This window comes from Podarcis cretensis (genome assembly GCF_951804945.1).
Source record: "Podarcis cretensis genome assembly, chromosome: 11".
In the NCBI taxonomy this organism is placed as follows: domain Eukaryota; kingdom Metazoa; phylum Chordata; class Lepidosauria; order Squamata; family Lacertidae; genus Podarcis; species Podarcis cretensis.
The window spans coordinates 34,782,275-34,804,208 of record NC_137180.1 but is presented as its reverse complement, the minus strand read 5'-3'; the positions used below and the strand labels follow the sequence as shown (position 1 = coordinate 34,804,208).

Sequence of the window (21,934 nt, the reverse complement as noted above, 5' to 3'; positions counted from 1 at the left end):
ATCAGATAATGTACAACTCTAGAAGGATGTCAGCATAATTTAATACCAATCAAGAAGAAGAACATGGTGCAGGGCATGCATGTTCTGAGGGCATATGATGCAGCCAGCTTGTTGAAGTTAAGCAGGTCCTGGTCTAGTCGTTTTTATTCTGTGATGAATGAAAGGCCAGATATAAGTACAGTCCAGATATAAGTACAGTGGTACCTCTAGTTGCGGACACGATCCATTCCAGCGTACCGTTCGCATCTCGAAAAGTCCGCAACTGGAGCAGCGCTTCTACGCAAGCATGGAGCGTGATAAAGCACTTCTGTGCAAGCGCGAAGTGCTCAGAATGCTTTTGCGCATGCGCAAAGCGCTCAAACTGTTTCTGCTCATGCACACGCAGCAAAACCCTGAAGTATACACTTCTGGGTTTGCTTCGTTCGCAAGCCAAAAAGACACAACATGAACCTAATGCAACACAAGGTATGACTGTATACTGAAGATAAGACATCCTTTTTAAAAGTGAAGCTCTTGCCCATAAAAGGCACAAGCTCTTGGAACAGAACTGTAAATGGAAAATAAGCCAAGGAGAGAAGGAATTTACTGCAGATAAAAAAATGGCTAAAGATATAAAATAAATAAATAAACATTTACACCAAAAGCAGGAATCTAGTCACAAAAATCACTGAGGGAGTTATAGAAAGTTATTAGTATGTATAATGTGTGGAAATAAGTTATAGAACAAACAGACAAAAGACAAAGTAATTGGCCACTAGAACCAAATGTCATTTATCAATGAGCACAATCTTTTCAGAAGTGTAGATATTATTAACATTGACCTCTTTATGGGAGGATTGTGGTAGCCACTGTAACACCACTTTTCAAAAAAAAGGATCCACAGACATTCAAGGAAATGTGAGTTTCTGAGGAAAAAGGTAAACTTACTTTGTTGTGCATTTTTATCATACTTCTTTTATTTTATGTTGATGAAAAACAGAATATGTTTAAAGAACTAAGATTCTTAAAGTTCAGATTTCCCATATTTTCTTTCAATTGTGTTTTAATTGATTGAATAAAACACTGTCATTACTGCAGACTGATAAGAAAAGAAAAGGCAGCCTGTTTTGGGTCTTGGATCATACAAAAACTTCATTTGGGCAACGAAGACTAAAGAAATGGGTGACACAGCCTCTTTTGAAATCCAGGTATTCATTACCAAATAACTTTGCTACCCAATAGCTGAGCTAGGTATTGATTATTTTAAAGGTATAATTCTTTTGTTTTTCCTTTGACGAGAGTCTATGTAGCTAATTTTCTTCTTAGACTAAATTAAAAACTGCTAGCTTCGAGGAATAATTACCAACGTTCAGATCAGCTCTGCTACTCGTGTTCTTATACACCATGTAAAATTTAGTGTGTTTTTAGGTTTTGGCTGTTACAAAAAATGCATTTGCCTGATTCTGCATCCTTTAAACATGCTGGCAGTGTAATAGCATTACTTGCTATGTTTATTGGAACTCCTTTTTGAATAATATATAGTTGTCATTGACTTTGGCCATACTTAGGTATAAAATAAAAACTCTTCATGGGCTAGGCGTTAGGATGTAACAGATAGTTTTGTTGATTTTAGTGTTGCTGCTTTGTTCTGATTCCATTTTTAGATTTGATGCAGTGTTTTAACAATATTTTATTTGTTTTGATTGTGATGTTCTGTATTGCTAGCCACCCTGTGCTTCCATTGGGAGGAAGGCCAGAACATAAGGAAATAAATAAAATGCTTCACTTCTAACGTAGTTGAGTTTTGTTTTGCTTTCTTACAGGGAATCCAATAAGATACTCTTACGGTGTAAATTTATTGAGAATTAACTTCTGCTGTGCCCATTGGGGATCACTCACTACTGTGTCTTACTTACATCTTCATCCTAGGAACTATTTTCAGCTATGCAGTGATTGTTACAATTATAGAAGAGTCAGTGTCTGCCCTTGGCAGTTTAGTTTGATAACAGTTGGAAACAATGGGAGAGACATTCCCCTGTTATAGTACTAGTGGGGAGTGATCACTGGTAGGAGACAAAATTCTGCTAGCTGGAAGCATGCAGTTATTTGTTGTTGTCATTTAACTGAATTTCAGAATTTAGAATTTTATGTAAAATTCTCACCAGTCAGCAGTTTTTTTTCTTTGCAGTAATATATGAATAGAAGTTGAGAAAGCTATGATACCGGCTGGTGTGCCTCTTTATCTTTTTTCCTAATCAGTTTGCATTCAGCAGCTTCCTCTCCTGACTTATTATGATGAATGACTGTTGTTGCAACAAAATGTGCTGTAATTGTAGATCAGAATTATTTATGATGATTGCAGCTTTTCATTACGGATGCATTCTACTCAATGGCTCATCTCTCCCTAAGGATGGAATGTGTATGACTAAAGCCTAATTTAGACCCAGTAGTAATTCTGCTTAGAATTGGATCAACATACAGTAAATACTTTGGAACTAAAACTTTATTTTGGAAAATATGGGAGTGGGACATGAGAATGAGACAGGGACCATTGTATCAGAGATAGAAGTCATGTGTGAAGTGGTCTAGCTTGATGTACCAATATTGGGCTAATTGCTCATAAATAGCTTTTCATAATGCTATGGAGAATGGCTCCTCTCCTACTACAATTGAGGTATGAATACAACTTCGTATGAAAAATGATCCTGTCTCTTATGCTAGACACTTAAAGATTATCCACACACAGCTGCAACTGTTTTATATGGCAGAGAAAGGGTAAACATATTCCCAGTTGTAGAGAAATGATTTGATTTCAGAGTTTGACCCGCCCCCCCCCAGCACCTCTTTCCTCATATCCCCCTTTCCTCATATCATCCCCTAAAGTGTCATCCAGTGAGGAAAAAGAGGAGGAAGACTAAGAGCTGCATTTATCCCTCACTAGTAATTGCAACAAGTTTAAAAAATGGTTTCCTAGTACTTTACACATTTTTGCTTATACACTCAATAGCCAGGAACATAACCCTTGCATAAGATTACCTGTATTTGGCAAACATTTAAATTTGTACAAATTTGGTTGTTTCCTTTTTCAAGGTGATTGTTGCTGAAGTTGCATTTTACTTGTGCAAAACAAAAGCCCTTGATTGCCATTTAACAGATATGGAGATAGTAGTATGCAGATCTAGTCACCCCTCTAGATGCATTCATGAATATTTTCACTATTGTTTCACAAATATGAAGAGAGCTGTGCCATTATGCCACAAAAAACCCAAAAGGAGCCATTCTAAAATTGCTAGAAATGGGCTGTGGGATATGTAGGATGTTTCAAGTTTTTAATGTTTTACTTAGAAGGTTGAGAGAAGAAAAGAAATCTTCATCCTAGTAATAGTTCTGCAGTTCCTTGAAGAGTCTGTCAGGCTCAAAACTTGATGGTTGTTTTTGCATGGGTTTTTGTTTAACTTTCTCTCACACTTTTGGCATGGACCATATTGTCCCTGTCCCCCAGCCACATGGTTGTTCATACTCAGGGGCTTCCTGACAGACAAAAGACTGTTGCAGCTTTTATGCTAAAAGTATATAGAAAGTCTGATCCATCTATCTCAGTTGCTGTAAATCTAAATAATATTGTAGCGCAATTTGTGTTTGTATAAAATGTAGACAATATACATGATGCAAGTCCTAGTATAGATAAAAAACAAACTAAAATTCAGATAATACAATCTGAATATTTAGTTTCTCATAATATTTGTTGTACTGTATTTACAACAGATTGTAGTAGAAGCAAAAATGTTTTAAATGGCCCTTTTACAGTGGCATATTTATCCCATACATAATCCTCTATGGAGTCTTATATTTTATTATTCTTGGGAAAGTGTTTAAAAAACATAGTGAGGTGAAAAAAATAGGTCAATTGATATTGGATGATGTTCTCTTGACCCGGTTTTTAAATATTGAGGATTACAGCAGGCAAAGTGTATGCATGCTTCTTTTGTGTTAGATTACTAGAGCTATAGTAGCACAGCCATATGTGAAAATGATTTAAAGTGCAGATTAACCTTTCGAGGGTAGTGTTTCATCTTTCCTCTGTCGTAGTATGTTTACATTTACTGGTTCATGTTAGTATATTATGTATTCATAAATAGAGTTCATAAACATGTTTTTCCAGTCCCAATGTGATATATAGTTAGTATTTTTATATGTATTTATGTTCTCCTTTAAATACCCATTCAAAAACTTGGGGGGGGGGGATGTCTGAAGCCTTTAGACTCAGAGAAGGGTCCTCCATTTGAATCATAACAGTCATAGCTTTTTGAAAAGTCCAGCTCAGGTGGAATGCTACCCATAAATGTAATGCCAGATCCTTCAATTTAGAGAGGGGTGTGTGTGTCCTGTATGTTGTATTGGCTCTCCTAATTTCTAGACTGGTACTAAGCTAGCCCCTGATTGCTGGTTTATCCAGACAGATTAGTATAATCAGCTTGACATGGGAGCAAGAAGGGAGAAAATTGAGAGGAGGGAAAGTGTTGGCATAAAAGAGTGCCAGAAATTCGAATGGGGGGGGGGAGATAAAGAGGAAAACAGAGCAGCAGAGGTTTTAATAAAGCAGGGATGAAAACACACAGAGGAAAATGGTACATAGTTTTAAACAACAGAGCTTTGAATAGAGCAGGGATGGAGTAAATCTGAAGGGGAGGGGAAAGTCGCAATTTTAAACATGACAGAGCTTTCAGTGGAGCGAGCAGGGGTGACTCTGGGGGTTGGGGAAATGAATGTTTAAAAACAAAGTTTGAGTGCCCCAATAAACAAGTGGGGGAAAGTGTTAGCTGCTGCATTGTACCCATCTCTGCTATTTCTCCTTGTTAAAATTGGTTTGTTTTTAAAAACTCTTGAGTGTCTCTATATCCCTAAAGGGAAGAACAGGGTAACAGGGTAAGGGGGGGGGAGACTGTTTTAAACTTCACCCTCTTCCATTCCCCAGCTGCTTCACGTGTGAGAAATAAAGGATGTGGAGCCCTCAGATACTCCATAATACTGTGCTACAGTATGTTTCACTTCTGGTATCATGTGTTGTCTTCAACATGATGTTCCAGATTCACTGTAGGAATTCAGAAGATGTGCATATATGGGTGTTTGCTTGTTAATAAAATATAACACTCACCAACCAAAAAGTTCTCTAACTAAACGAGATAACTGGCAGGATTGCTTTTCAGAGTCTGTTCATCTTAAAGATACAGTAACTTATATCATCATGGTATGTGCACACGCAAAGGGAGCTGCAGAATAGGAGACAGGACATTGCATGGAAATAGGGGTGCTCTGTGTGCAAAGGAGAGTTGAGAAAAGATACTGAAGGTACAAATGGGTGTGCAAGGGAGGTTGCAAAAAACGAGAAGGTTGGAGGTATGGGATTGGGGTTAAAGATGAAAGCAGGGCCATGAAAGAATCTGAAGAACTCCTCCAAACCGCCTGGAGGAGAAAGATGCAGTAGGCTATGTGTGTGTGTGTGTGTGTGTGTGTGCGCGCAAGCAAGGGGAGGATGCACAAAAGGAGGAGGAGACATGGGGGTGAAGATGGAAATGGGTGCAAAGAGGGATTGCAGACTAGAAGAGAGAAGCGGCTTCAGAAATGGGGTTGGGAAAGTGAAATGCAAGCTTAATAGTTGCGTGTTGTGTTAAGGGGAAGCTCTAGGGGTTTAATGTGGAGGGAATTGCAGCAGGGGTGTTAGCAGGCAGAGCGAGCAGTGGTACAGCCCCTAGTTAACTAATAAAGGATGTCTGTGCTGTGGCCAGTGGGGAATATAAATCCACAGAATAAGCAAAGGTTATTCTGGCTTAAATCTTTTCATTGTAAACTGTTTTCTGATGGTGTTGATGATCTTTTAAGAAACTTGCTGCTTTATGTAACTTTGCCTTCTACAGTGGTACCTCGGGTTAAGTACTTAATTCGTTCCGGAGGTCCGTACTTAACCTGAAACTGTTCTTAACCTGAAGCACCACTTTAGCTAATGGGCCTCCTGCTGCTGCCGCACTGCTGGAGCACAATTTCTGTTCTCATCCTGAAGCAATGTTCTTAACCTGAGGTACAATTTCTGGGTTAGCAGAGTCTGTAACCTGAAGCATATGTAACCTGAGGTACCACTGTATCTACCCAGCCCACTTAAGTGGGGTGATCCAGACAGAGATCCTGAAATTCTTATATTGCAGAGAACATTCAATCTGTAGTAAAATAATCATTTTTTAACAGTGAAATTAATTCTCGACTTGATGCGGTGTCTGAGGTTCTCCTATCAGAATCGAGTGTCTTTGGCCAAATAAAGCACCTTCTATGTAAGATGCCAGATGTTGAACGAGGACTCTGTAGTATTTATCACAAAAAGGTAAAATAAAAAAAGTGAGCTACAAATGATTAATACTATATTCTATTATATTAAAATATGGTTTGAAACTGGCATTTTTTTCCTTGAAATTTAGGTTTAAGATTCATACATTGAAAGGAAGGAGAAAATTTAACCCTACATTAGTAGAAAAATTAACACTGTAAATCTAGTCCCAGGGTCAAATATATACCTGAAATAAAATACTTGGTTACTAAGCATAATACTACCTGCAAGTTTGTTTTTTTTTTAAAAAAAGCCTTTATTGAGACCCTCCGTTTTCCAGTAAAAAAGAAGAAGCTACAAACAAATCATTGTGGTGAAAGAGTACACAACATCTGTTTTCATTTAATTCAGGCAAGATGGCCCTGAAACACTGCATGGCAATTCACACTTCATTGCTTGAATAAGCTGGCTGACCCAAGGTTTTCATTACCTCCCCCCACCCCGCCGTGTTGCAGTATGTTTGAATTCCACAATTAAGTGGAGGGTTAAATCAGTTTCAATATTAGCAGTGTCTTGAGAAAAGTATTTTGTTCATGTGATTAATAAAAAATATGGATTTCCTTCAGTCTTTGCTGAGCAAGTTGCCTCATAATGCTGTAGGTAGTAGGCCTACAGTTTCAGGCTATGCATTAAAATATAAATTAAAATATTATTATAAAATATTATTGACATTCTAATTTATACATTATTAAAACGACACCAATTTGTCTGCATCCCATGTATGTAAGTTCCCTTCCCATTGTGATACCAGCAGCAAGTATAATCAGGGTGCATATATTTTCAATGAATGTCCAAAATTGGGAAGAAACTAAGGAACATTAATTTTTAAAACATTAGCCTTGAAGTTACAATTGTTTCTAATTTCAGTGTTCCATTCAAGAGTTCTATCTGGTAGTCAGCACACTCTCTCAGTTGGAAACAGCAATCACAGCACTGGTTCCAGCTATACGTACTCAGGTTCAAGCACCTTTATTACAGAAGAGTCTTTTGGAAATTCCAGAATTGCTTTGTTCAACAAAAAAGTATATAAGCATGCTTAATGAAGCAGCAGCAAAGTAAGTAACAGTGCAGTCTTTCCATGTTTACTCAAAAATAAGCTGTACTGAATTCAATTGGGCTTATTTCCAGGTAAATAGGGTTAGGATTGCAGCCTAACTTGTTATATAAGCATGGTACAATAGTCTTATGTAATATTAACAAATGGCTCTAACAGAAGGTCTTGTAATCCTCTGTCCTGGCCATGCTACCTGGACACCACTACTGCTACCCTGTTGCCCCATCATTTACCCTCAGGCAAAGGTCTTTGAGCCCACTGGTTTTGACAGTAGCCACCTAGCATAGACACTCAATGTGCAGTTAGTATGGAAAGTGAATATAGAATAAATCCTACTGAACTGAAAGATTGTTCAGTTTCTAAGCTGTCCATTCATTTTTAACCTTGAGCAGTTAGTTTCCTTGAGTGTTTCTTAGTAAGATTTCTTAATCTTCACCATAAGTTCCTGGGGCAGCGAACAATAGTTATACTAATTGGTCTCTTTTTATTATTACATTCTGTACATCAAACGCTATATATCCCAGTTTACAGCATTGCTTTGAAATGTCATAAAGTTACCGTACTTTGACTATAATCCCAGCAAGTGAAACAAAATTGTTTATTTCTTTAGTTTATTTATGCACTTAAAATATTGTTCATAATCTGAAAGGTAATGGAGTTTGTGTGTTAGTATTACATATATTTGGTAACATATTATTCTTGTTACGAATGTAAATACTGTACTTTTTTTGTTAATATTAAGGAATGTGTGTACTTTGGGGGGGTGTCTATCTTAACTGTTGTATTCTGTATACTTAGAAGTGGAGACAAAACCCAACTGTTCAAGGATCTTGAAGAATTTCCCTTAATAAGAAAGAGGAAGGATGAGATTCAGGAAGTTCACTCTCAGATCCAGTTACACCTTCAGGATATACGAAGAATCCTAAATTGCCCCTCTAAGGATTATGTTACGGTGTCAGGACAAGCAGTAAGTTAAATATTTGCTTCATATTTTTTCTTGTTGTGTTTGCCCTCGGTCATATTTTGTTCAAGTGTTCATTTGTCAGCAGACAAAGCTTCAAAGACTAGAACCACCTAAGCTGCTGGGGAATTTGTATTTGTTCCCATTGACCTGGGTTAATCAAAAGGGCCTCCCAAGCACTGCATGAAGAGGCACATTACCCACAAGTAGAGAGACTAGTTTATATTAAATTGGGATATTACTGCTGCCTCCTTTCAGTCAGAAAGTACATTCCCCTCCAACAATGATATTGTCCAGTGATCTGACAAATCCAGCCAATCTCTGCCATATAGCTATTAACAACTTTCACAGATAATGGTTGAGAGAGTATTCTCCAAGAATTTTGTTGGCTTCTTCAAGAGAAATTCATCAGACCGATGTAAGAGTAGCATATAGATTACCAAATTAAAGCTTGCTTGAGCACAGATGATAATAAATTATAATGCAATTGAATTGGTTAATTAGTGAACCCATACAATATAATAAAGGATTTGGAAACAATAAAAAGACAAAACAAGGGTAAGACTGCCAACCCATCTTCAAAAGTGAGAAAATGATCCTCTTACTCATCTTTAGGTAGGCAGGTTTAGGTTATATGCTGTCAGAATAAATAATGCTTCTGCAAGCTAAACAGCTTAGAAATGTTTTTCCCTGATGTTGTATTGATATGCTATATAAAAGAACTGAAGTGCATTTTTTGTGAAAGATCATTTGGATTTCTTGCTAGTAGAAAGGTTAATCTTTACCGCTGTTTATGCTGCTTAAATGTTTTGAATGGAACGCAAATAGAAGGACAGCAGCTAAATAGTTGATACACAATCCTTTTCAGTCAGTTTGACAAAAGATGTGTGATTTGTATGATGACTACCAAATGCCAAATTATACATAACATTGAATTGCCATATCACTTTGCTACATTGATTTTCCTAGCCCCCATTTCTGAACCGGACACCTGTTTTCCAACCAGTGGGCTGACTTGCAACCAATAGAGCTGCATTAACTCCAAATCATTTTTCCTGCTACTGTCATTCTAATCTGAGATATTAGATACAGTCATATATAAAGAGATTATCTTCTGTTGATAAAGCTTTTTTTTCAAGGGTAAACAAAGAACAAGTGAGATAGATATAAGCTCAGCCTCTGGCTTTTGCATTGAGAATCGTTTTTAAAAGTAGGTAACACTTGATACCCACTTTGCTGCCCTGGGCTCCTTTGGAAGAAGGGTGAGATATAAATCCAATAAATAAATAAACACACACACTTTTAGCTGTACAATCTGACATTATAACAGATAAGTTAAACTGTAACATAAGTAGTAACAGGAGGTAGCATGGGAAGAAACTTGACTAGGATATTTTACATAACAATTTGTTGGGCCATCTATTGATGGCTGCAATAATCTCAGTGGCAAGATTTTGGTATTTTGCTGTAAAATATTAGGACTGTGGAATGTTGTAGTTCAAACAAGAGGGTTTGTACAACTTCATTTTTCTTTATGTGAATGCATTATATGTTTGTATCTCGCTTTTCCTCCCAGGAGCCCATAGATTGTGAATTGATGAAGGGTGGGATAGTATGGAATAAATGATAACAATGATAACAATAATAGTAATGCAGAGATATTTTAGTTTCAGATTGAAGTCAAGAACTCACTTTTATCTTCTGTACCATATGATTGGATTAAAGTTAGCAGGTATGTAAAGATAATGTAATTTTCAATATGATTACCATTAATTTTATTTACGTTAATGATGAAGATGATTTGCATGAAAGCACCTTAAAGTTCTGAATGGTGGGGTTGGATGAATGTTTTTAAATACACCTTTGCAAACTATAAATCAGTATCTAATACTCTTAGGTACAGTAATCAGTCTTGGCATCAGCACATGGCAAAGAGGGCATTTCCAGGTTTCTACACATGCCAGTACAGCCCACAAGGGATGTTGCTTTAACTGGTCCTATGGACACAGAGGTCCCCAGCAGCAGCCAGTCATCACTTCAAGCTAACTTCTTGGTTTGCCTGACGGTGGTCAGTTTACTTGTGGTCACTGTGAGTCAGCCTCATTCCTGCTTGCCTGCTGGCTTACTTGGTGGCAGCAGCCCATTGCAGGATCACCACTATCAGGAAAATCTCTGCCCAGTAAGCACTGCATCACAGGGAAGTGGTGAGACAGTTGCCAGCCTCCTGCCATGCTCACTTTGCAGGCTTGTGGACCAGTCAGCACTATAGTGGAGTATTGCCATGAGGAAGGGTGTAAGATGCAGGAGCCATGGGGAGTCTGTTAAGGACCGCTCAAAAGCTGTAGTCAGGCCTAACAGTAATATATCTGTAGGTGCAGGAATTCCATGTATGTCTGCAGTACTTTACTCAGTCACATAATGTAATCAGATTCCTTACTAAATTCAGGGCTATTTTCCCATCAAAAGAATCTGACATATATTTGGACAGCTGTGTTCTCATCTTAGTTAATACGTTTTTCTACTTTCATGGAGCTTCCATTTATAATGTGTGGATGTTCATAATGTAACATAAAGTTTGAGGTAGATAAACTGATTTCCTTCTTCCTTTTATTTTTTATACTGAGAATGCAGTCCTGTCATCTGTTACATGCAGGTACATCCCATAGACTTCAGTGTGACTTTGCTCACACTAATTCACAGTGAGGAATTAAAATCTTTTATTACTACTTAAATATTTTCCCTTTAAAAATAGTATGTACATCTCATAGCAAGTTAAACGTCATAAGCTGAAATGGATCTGATGTTAAAGCAAAAGATAAATATTATAACATACATGATATCTAGTCTTCCGGCTGGTAATTTAATCTAGGACTGAATTAAAGCCTGAGGTATTTCACCCAGTCAAACCATCCTCTGGAATTATATTCTTGAAATGTTATGCTAGATCACAAGGGCTTTGTTTACTAATTGTCATTGGACTTCTTTGCTGAATCAGGGTTACCAAAGAAGGGAGGGAATATGTATTTTACACAGTAAGCAGTAGAAGCCTATTTCTGAAAAAAAATTATTTTTCTAAAGGTCTCTTAGCATAGAATTGATTGATTATTTTGATTTTAAAAAATAAAATTGAATCTAGGAGCATGTGCTCATATCAAAAGCTCATCAAAATGATAAGAGTACCAATCAAGAAACTATTATGAAAAACAAAAGGTTCTTGATCCATGTACTGCATGCATTGGGCAATCTTCCCGTTTTGTTTCAGTGTCTTGTGTTTGCTGGTTTTGTGTTTCAGAAGCATATATGTAAGTGTAAGCAGATATAAAGAACTCTTTCAGAAGGAGCCTGGTGAATTGTCTGGGAACACCAAATGCTGTAATATTAGTGAAGATAAACAAGTGTAGTCTGGATGAGAAACTGCTGCCCATGTAAGAGCAGGATATACATGTCACAATCAAGGAATGGGGGCAGGGCCAGGGAGCTGTCTCAGGTTCATAACATGCCACCAATGTGAATATCTGCATTGAGTATATTCAAGGCCTGGGTGCCTTGTCACAAGAAATAGGAAATCACTAGTAACTTTCTGTGTCTGTCAGTTAGATTTCAGTGCTGTAGAAAGAAAGGTCAGTTGGTTAGAGTGTGGTGCTGATAAGATCAAGGTTGCAGGTCCGATCCCCATATGGGACAGCTACATAGTCCTGCATTGCAGGGGGTTGGACTAGATGATCCTCAGGGTCTCTTCCTACTTCCTACTCTAGAATTCTATTCTAAGATTCTATGTTGTGTGTTCTGTTACATGTCAACTTTCAAGGACACAGATTGGAGCATTTTTTCGGGGGGGGGGGGGAATGAGTAGGAACTCTCCCCCCTGCCCCCAATTCAAAATATAATACAAAAGAACAGTTTTTAGTGGTAGCATCATTATTATTTTTCTCAAATAGAACTGCAACTTGGATTAGAGAGTCTGTGGAAATAAAAGTAAATGCAAGCTATCTAGATTGCAGCGAGAGACACTATCCTTGGCCTAAAAACAGGTAGATAAAGGTTTTAAGTTGTTAGTTTAGAAATACTTGAGATGTCTGAAAGGCCTCACTAAACATTACATACAGATCTGTGCAACTGAGCTGGGACAACTGCTCCTTTTTCATTTTGTTTTTGAAAGAGCAGTTTTGAAAAAGCAACAAGAAATAGAGAAATAGTTGAAGAATGATTATCCTTTCTCTTTTGGGAAGTATTGAAACATATGCAGCACTTACTTTCTTAGCAACACTAAGCTTGTTTAACTGCTTTCACAACATAATATGTATATAGTTTTATATATAATATAAAATGTTTTATAGTTTATTTAGAATATGAGATTGTAGTATTTGTACAATTAAGAGGCCATAAAATTAATGAGTCACACTTCAGGGAAAGCCTTCTGAAGCAAAAGAGTTTTCAATAGTTGCCTAAATATCAAAAGACCAGGCAGTTGTCTAAATTTAGGTCATAACTGATTCCAGAGGACTGGAGCTGGAACAGTAAAAGCCCAGTTTCTAATGCATGCTAAATGCACCTCTGGGGAGCATATGGTACTCTCAGCAGTGCCCAGTCTGAGGACCCAAGACTACATTTACTTGGGCTTACACAACAGAACTTGGAATTACTTCCATGTACAAATGTGAAGATTCGGCGGGGGGGGGGGTTGTTACTGTTTTTTCAATGACTTAGAAAACAACAACCACCCAACTGAAAACTTGAAAATTTTGGTATCACTGAAAAAGCTCTAATCAAATACTTGGTCATTCTAAATATTGTAGAATGAATTAAATGCTTTTAAGAAGCTCTTATGTAAGAGATTCTACATATGGCTAAACCAGGTAGGTAAACAAGATGGACCAATGCTACATCTTTGTCTAGCATCTCTCTCCATGCAGCCTTCAATACCCATTCCTCTTCATTTCTTTTTACCCTGCTTTCCTGAAAACTCTTAATGTAAAGTTACAGTGCTGTGTAGATTTAGTTGTTGGTACATTGTGTTCACAATAGGTAATTGTGACTGCTTCTCACGTTGCATTTTGACTATAAGAAGGGAACCTCCATGAAGTAAAAGTGTGTTTTTTGTTGTTTGATGCACAATGGTATGTTTACTGCAAGTAAAGTATTTGAGCAGATATGAGCAGCAACTGCTTTGTCAAGAACATTTCCACTTCAGATAGTATGGATCACTCTCTCTTTCTTTACCTCTGTGCAGAAAAAAATTAATTACTGGTCCTAAAAAAAGAACTGGTCTGATTTTTGCATATTGCTACATAACTGATTGCTTAGTAACCTTGATTTCCTATTTGGTTTTCTCTTATAGCACAAAAGCAGTCAGCCGCTTCCACACTCCTTTTATTGTAGAAAATTACAGGCATTTGAATCAGCTACGTGAGCAGCTAGTCCTTGACTGCAGTGCTGAATGGCTACGCTTTTTAGAGTGAGTTTACAAATTCAGTTTTTTCTATTGAAATAAGATTATAAAGTAAGTTACAAAATATAACTATAAAGCTTACAATTTGTATTATTATTATTATTATTATTATTATTGAAGCGTCTGATGTGTAGTTTGCCTTGCTTATAAGTCAGACCAGGCTTCCTCAACCTCGGCCTTCCTGATGTTTTTGGCCTACAACTCCCATGATCCCTAGCTAGCAGGACCAGTGGTCAGGGATGATGGGAATTGTAGTCTCAAAAACATCTGGAGGGCTGAGGTTGAGGAAGCCTGAGTCAGACCATTGGTTCATCTAGCCTAGCATTTTCTACATTGACTGACATCACCCCTCTAGAATTTCAGGTAGATGATGGAGTTTGAACCTGGAAACCGTGGTGCTCCTGCTTACCAGGATTGGGCAGGGTGTGTGTGTCAAGGCTGCAGCTAAGCCAGGGCTGTGTGGGTGCACTGGCAAGAGTGCAGGATTGGCTCCACTGGTGCACCCACACAGCCCTGACTCAGCCACTGCTTTGCCAGCTATTCCTACTCCTGCTTTCTTGCCTAACAAATGGAAAGTTTAGGCAATCTTTAGTATGTAAGTCTGCAGGCAGGGCCTGTTGTCCCTTTTAGTTTGTGTATAGCGTCAATCACTTGGCTTGACATGCTACAAAAGAAGAATGTGTCACCTGATATCACTAATGTCTTGCAGTAGTAATTCATAAGAGGAGGGCAAATACTTATTTTAATGCGATAAATTATTCATCTTTTGGCAGTCCTCATTGCACTGTTAATATACCCTTTCCACATGGTCTAATTTAATTTTGTTTGTCCTTTAAAGAATAGCCCCAACCAGGGTGTTTTCTCTCTCTGTCTCTCCCTGTGTGTGAGTGAGACAGAGACAGACACACACACACACACACACACACACACAGAGAGGGAGAGAATGAGAGAGAGAGAGAGAGAGAGAGAGAACTCTTCTTGGTACAGAGTACCAGCACCTTTTTTTTCTGCCCATGGCAGCCATTTTTTGCTGACACCCACTGCACATATATGAGTACCAGCATCTCTTTTTTATTTTCAGTTTTACCCCAAAAAAGTGCTGGCCCAAACCTTTATATAGGAACTTTATATAGCAATATTTTAAAAGACTATCCTGTGCTGCCACTTAGTTCAACATTTTATTCATATTAATATTTTATTCACGTCTTTCTCCCCCCCCCCCCATTTACCTCTGTATAGTGATTTTAACGACCATTACTACACAATATCTAAAGCTGTGGGTCACCTAGCAACTGTGGACTGTATATTTTCCCTGGCTGAGGTTGCCAAACAAGGAGACTACTGCAGGTAATCACTGTCTAAACAACGGTAGAATATTATGGTTAGCTTTGTTGATTTTTTTCACTAGACTACAAAAACGAGTACTGTCAAACGTATGTTTGTCATATTTGAGGAGACATAGTGATGCTTCAAAAGATTAGAAAGTGTAGTTTCTGGATAGGATGGATTGATTTACATTTCCTGTAGATTGTGGCCTGATTGATTCAGTTTCAGAAAAGCAAGAGTCTGGTTTCAGATGCCTCACCCCAAACTCCATCTAACACGCTGTAACATAATTTTCTTTTCAGACCTGTCATAAAAGATGGAAGGTCAGAGATAATGATAAAAAATGGGAAGCACCCTGTGATTGATGTGTTATTGGGAGAGCAAGAGCAGTATGTTCCAAATGATACACATTTATCAGTAAGTATGGTATAGGGAATCAAAATATATTATGACACCATGTTTTTGGTGTGGATTAGCCCCCTAACCCCCCCTCCCCCCCGTAGACTAAAAAGACACTGAACATGGTTTCTTGATTTCATACTGTGCTTGGACTTTCAAAAAGGTTTTGACTGGGTACTAAGTACGGTAAGCTTAACTGTCATGGAATAAGAGGAGGGGTCCTTCTGTGGGCCAGGAATTGGTTAAGTAGCAGGAAGCAGAGATTAGGAATAAGTGGGCTACAGGCATCTCCCTGTTTATGCAGGGGTTATGTTCTGAGACACCACATGTGTTGGTGAAATCGTGTAGAATTGAAACCTATTGAAAAAGCAAATAGGGGATAGCTCAGTGTGTGGCAGCTATTTCATGCTAGGGATCATTGGGAAAGGAATTGAAAATACAGTAAAACTGCTAATATCAAAATGCCATTATACAAATCTATGATGTGGCTGCATTTGGAATACTGTGCACAGTTCTCTAGACCATTTACAGTGTGAGAAACTGGAAGTAGCCTGCAGTGACGTGAGAGACAAATGGTATCATTCCCCTACAGTGAGAATCCAACTTAGCATGGAACTTAACCCTTCCTGGGTGGAGGAGAGGAGGAAGTCATTTTTGTCTCAGGTGACAGCTGAGGTGTGGGTCATGCCTGATATTTTTATGTCATATGTATGTCTCTCCCAGTTTGCTACCTTTTGACATTGATTGCCAGAAGACCTATTGGTACTACATTATTATGATTGAACAGCTGGTTTTGTGTGGAGTGTCTTTATGTCTTTAATATGTATCTGGGAAGTGTGGAATGGGGATGCCAGGGGTAGCTTGACCACAGTTGTTTATGCATTAAAACCTCAAGGTTGGATTACTGCAGTGTGCTCTGGGTGGGTCTACCCTTGACATTGGTCCAGAGGTTGCAGTCCTGGAACTGTTAAATTACCTGCTTCTGAAAAGCATTTTAACGATAGTTTCCCTTTCTCCAGGAAGACGGTCAAAGGGTAATGATAATTACTGGACCTAACATGGGCGGAAAGAGCTCTTACATAAAGCAGGTTGCATTGATCACAGTCATGGCACAAATTGGTTCCTATGTACCAGCTGAGGAAGCAAGAATTGGTATTGTGACTGGTATATTTACCAGGTGAGATGTCAAAGCTTCATGTTTTAAAGATAAGTAATCTTGTAAATTATAATTTCACTTCATAAGACATTTCTTTTAAAATATCATTTGTGTGTGCTGATTGGCTCAGTGTATAGCTTCGTTCTTGAAATGAAGAGCAACTTTCTAGCTCTCAAGGTCACTGGAAAAGTTTGGAAATATGAAGATGGGTTATGCTTAAAGGCTCAGATTCCACATTGGGCTGTGTATCCTCTACCTACCTAGGGAACACATTTATTTACTTATCATGTCTCCTCCTTTTCATGGCCACATGTTTCTGTCTCCCATTTACATCTCATCATTTCATCTGTTTTGTGGGATGGTCCTATTTCCTGTGAGAGTTACCTTGTGGTAGCTGGAAATTGTCACCAAAGGTTCCTAATGACCCAGTTCAACACTCAGTTAGATCTTTGAGCCATTTTTAACTCCCCAATCAGGAATGGATTTGTGATTATGTGGAAAATCAGCTTGCAGCCAACTTAATTCATTGTTTGAAAGTAATTTAACAGTAACTGCTAAAGTGATGTCCTTGACACAACTGCCCACCTCATCAGATTCCAGGATGTTTTAATTACATGACATTTCTGTCTGTAATGATCTTAAGGAGTATGCAGGTTCTCTCATGACCAGTGTGCTAAGCAATTCAGACTTGCTTACATAATTCCCTGCTGCATGATGCAGCAATTTGCTTTGAAACTAGGATTTCCCTAAATGCTGTTTGTTTTCAGAGTTTCAGTTTATGAAGTTGCTCATGATTATCGCTGAAAATTCATATTAATAATTTAGGGTTATAGCAAGTAATCATTTCCCCCCTTTGTGCTTTGATGTGTCCGTTGAGTGTATTTTCTTGTACAGGCTATCTAATCTAAATGTAGAAGTCAATTAAACAATGCTGCCCCTGTTGCACATCATCTAATGGGATCAAAAACATTCTGGCAGCAGTGATATACCTCTTTTGTAACTTTAATAAAAACGAAGCATATTTTTATGTCTGATAGGTGCAGACAAAAAATCTGAAAGATTTGTTTGGTTTTTTAAATTGTCTGTTGAATTTAAAGTTTGATAATTGTAAAAATGCTTTATTCTCTGGAATGTGATTTAGTTGGCTCAGGAGTTATTGAATTGTTTCCAGATAGAATTTGCTCTGTGCAGATGAGTCTCTTATCAACACTTGAAATAAGTAATTAAATTGGATCTCTGCACAATTTGCAATGTGCAACTGTATTGCTGCATGTGTAAGAGTGGGGAGAGATGACAATTATAATAATTTGGGTGACATGGGACCTCATCTGCTACATGTATTACTAATAATTGACTAGAGACCTGGAAGAACAACCATAATCCGGGAAAACATACAATATTTTGGAGTAAATTAATACTAGAAAATACCTTTTTTTACTTCTTTGGAATTACCGGTAACTAAAAGAAAAACTATGAAGTATTAACAAATTGGTTGTCGTTGAGTAGCATACTAACTGAAGACATGCCTGGAATTTGCTGGGCATTGACTTCCAGTGCCTTGTGGTGGTGGCAAATTGGTTTTGTCTTGGCAGCAGTGAACTAACACATACATCATTCCTGAAGTACCTTTGCCAGCAAAGTTATTTTCAAGTGCCCAATATTTTTTTTAATGCTTTTAAACACAGAGCAAGTAATAAGAGTATATTAGTGATGAGGATTAAATGTATTTATTCTAAGTAATATTGTACCTTGGTGCTATATACAATAGATGCCAAAAGCAAGTTCATTTCTTATCTAATGGTTTTTGTGTATCATTTGGACCACTTATCACTGTTGGACCAGAGTAGAATTGTTATTTATTATGGACAAAAGAGATTTGTTTTTACAGCTGCTCCTGAAAATAGCTAAAAGATAAAGGCCACTTCTGCTAAGGAAGTCCTGGGAAAAAACTTTCCATGAATGTAATTAGTTTAACAAATGGTTAGGGTGCAACACATGCGGCAGTATACATCTGCATTGTTGTCTAGATGTTCATGTAGTTTCCAGTGAAGTATCAAGCATAACTAAATATTTTAAACCTTCAGTACGAAAAGTTTGTCAAAACATATCCTGGCTCAAAAAAGTATTTATTTAACAAAATGTATATGATTGTAAGAAAACATCCAGGCAGTTTGCAAAAATATAAAACAAAATATTAAAATTAATTGCAGGAAGAGAGCATACATCTTGTTTTCTTGCAATAAATATTTGAAGACCATGGGATGATATTCAACTAAGTTTTACTCAGAGTAGACCCATTGAAATTAATAAACACTTTTATATTTTGGAGTTTTTTCTTGTGTACTTCAGTAACCAGATAATCTTATGTACAGCAAAATTACGTAATAGAAGTTCAGATGATTTTTACTCATTCTTTATGCATTTTTTATTTTAAAAACTCAATAGTGTGTGCTTCCTGGTTTTCTAATTTGTATTATTTTCTAATAATACTGAACAATTTTGTTTTATTTTGCAGAATGGGTGCCACAGACAACATATTCAAAGGTCAAAGCACATTTATGGAAGAACTGACAGAAACAGCTGATATAATTACTAAAGCAACTTCCAATTCACTAGTAATTTTGGATGAACTGGGGAGAGGAACTAGCACACATGATGGAATTGCAATTGCTTATGCTACCCTGGAATACTTTATTAGAGATGTAAGTGCATTATCTGTCCCTTTGAATGATCTAAGTCAGAGCTTTTCAAACTGTGTGTTGTGACACGTTAGTGTGAAGCGCGAACGCTCCCCATGATCCCCAGGGGCTGGAAAGGGGTTAGTTTAACCTCTGGTTTGCTAGTAAAGCTGAATTACTGTGTTGCGAAATGATGTATGTCTAAAAAGTGTTTCACCAACATTAAAAGTTTAGAAGGCTTTAAGTTGTGAAAATGAGTTGTCCCCAGATGATTATCTCAGTGCACCTTCCCTAGAAACAGATTCCGTGGAGCTGGTCCAGGATACAGTTATCAGCAGTAACAAAAGCCACAGAGCGATTGAGAAGGAGCAGGGTTCACACCTTGTCCCATTCTTGATAAAGACCATCTGTCAAGAAAACTAAGGCTGATTCAGTCAAATGACTAGGACTGAACCCAGTTGCCTCTTCCCCTCCCTCACCTTCTCTAAATAGGAAGTATGCATATTTTAAAGCCTTAATATATTTTATTTCTCTAGGTTGGTTCATTGACACTGTTTGTCACCCATTATCCTCCGGTGTGTGAATTAGAAAGGGCCTACCTGAGACAAGTTGGGAATTACCATATGGCTTTTCTGGTGAATGAAGATGATCGTGAACAAGAAAGGGGTATGATATCAAATTTAGATACATATACATATACATATATGAATATACATTTCACATATCACACCTTTCTTCCAAGGAGCTCCAGGTGGCATACTTCTTACCTTTTTATCCTCACCACAACCATGTGGGGTTGGTTAAGCTGTGAAAGGTCACCCAGCGAATGTGACTAAAACGATTGAAAAGCTAGAGCAGTGTGGTGGTTGACTTGAAGTAAGATTTCCAGGTTTTTGAGATGAATAAAATATAAACCATATTGAACTCAATTATGACATCTTCATACAAATGTATGTTTTTGTTTTTTGTTTTCCTAGGATCTGAAGGTGAAGAAAATCCTGAATTTGTCACTTTCCTTTATCAAATAACAAGGGAAGTTGCCACAAAGAGTTATGGGCTAAACGTTGCTAAACTAGCAGATGTTCCTGATGAAATTCTTAAAAAGGCAGCTCGCAAATCAAAAGAACTAGAGAGATTAGAGAATATGAAAAGGTTAGAGAATGGATTGATTGACATCTTAGTAATAAAACTTTCACATATATCATCTGGGAGAGCCTTTCTGAGCAGCCATAAAAAGTAGATTTAAAAGATTTTCAAGACGTGCCTAAATGCTTAATTACATTAACGTCATTACAACCTACAGTCTGAGTAGCTAAACGTGAATTCTATTAATGAAAAAACTTCTTTAGGGAACTGTATGTTTTTCTTTAACAATTGTGATGACTGCTCATTAATGGCCTGATGTAGCAAAAATGACCTGATACAACCAAAACCAGTCACGGCATGGCTCAGGGTCCATACTAGCCATGTCAACAGAGTGCTAAAGTCATTTCTTCAACCCTTTAGCACATGTCTTAAACAGCTATAGGGGTGTAATATGGAAGTCTCGCTTTAAATATAACATTTATATTTTGGATTGAGGATTCAGAAATGTAAGTGAAATACTTCTGGGACTGAGGACTCTTCCAGATGGGCTCCTGTTCATTAAACAGTGATGTGGTATCACCTCCCTGTAAATGTTTGCAAACAATCAGGGTGTGTGCTCCTAAAAGACTTCTAAAAAGTAATGAAAAATAAATTACTAGTGCATCTTAAAAAAAGGTCCCAACAAGTACGGTTCATTACTGCTTTAAAGGGCTAGGGCAAGACGGAACTGTTAAACACATGCTTCATTCCTTCTTTCATACATTTGAAACACTATTTAAATTTGGTCAATGCTTTCTTGACACCCTAAATAACTTGATAGTTTTGGTAATAATTCACTATAAAAAAAAGATTAAACTGTTTACCATTTGCAAACTTGAAAGGGGAAGAAAATTTAGAATCACAATTTTTATGGCCCTAATGCAGGGGTTGCCAGTTGGGTGCTTATGGGCACATATGTGCTCCCACAAATGGCCTTCCTGATTGGCTACATGGCCCCCTCTTTTTGCTGAAATTAGACTTAAAAGAAGCATTGTTTCTGGCAAGTAGAATGGGTTGCAGTGTGTGCTTGGTTGTAGGCCAACAGCAATTCAGTTTGCAGATGTGTCCATGCATCCAAAAATATTGGCGTCTCCTGCCCTAATGTTTTCAAAAATTTGCTTTTGTCTTCTGAATAACCCCAGGGTAGTATATTGCACTTTTTTATTGTAGGAATTAGATATTAATTCTAGTATCTTCTGTGTGAAAATTCACACAATAGTAGGAAGTGAGGATAAAATAAATATTTCTCCAGTGTGTGGGATTCCACATTGGCACACATGTATGGGACAGGCTGGATTATGCTTTCACTTTAAGTAATAATACTTTCTGTAGTAAAAAATATAGATATGTGTTTTTAACATAGTTTTCATTTCAGTTAAAGTATTCTAGTGGATTCCCCCCATGTTCTTTTCTTTCCACACCACCATTGTG

General features: G+C 37.5%; 1 protein-coding gene across 1 annotated transcript in view; it reads left to right on the top strand.

Moving 5' to 3' along the window:
- The window catches only part of MSH3 (mutS homolog 3), a 52,338-nt gene that overhangs the window by 28,895 nt on the left and 1,509 nt on the right, over positions 1-21,934 (top strand). Inside the window, exons 13-24 of the mRNA XM_079995345.1 lie at positions 1,078-1,187; positions 6,220-6,352; positions 7,223-7,410; positions 8,208-8,376; positions 10,038-10,102; positions 13,709-13,825; positions 15,059-15,166; positions 15,448-15,562; positions 16,564-16,721; positions 19,216-19,402; positions 19,915-20,044; positions 20,356-20,530. Coding sequence (XP_079851471.1) covers positions 1,078-1,187; positions 6,220-6,352; positions 7,223-7,410; positions 8,208-8,376; positions 10,038-10,102; positions 13,709-13,825; positions 15,059-15,166; positions 15,448-15,562; positions 16,564-16,721; positions 19,216-19,402; positions 19,915-20,044; positions 20,356-20,530 — 1,655 coding nt within the window. The remainder of the gene's footprint in view (positions 1-1,077; positions 1,188-6,219; positions 6,353-7,222; positions 7,411-8,207; positions 8,377-10,037; positions 10,103-13,708; positions 13,826-15,058; positions 15,167-15,447; positions 15,563-16,563; positions 16,722-19,215; positions 19,403-19,914; positions 20,045-20,355; positions 20,531-21,934) is intronic.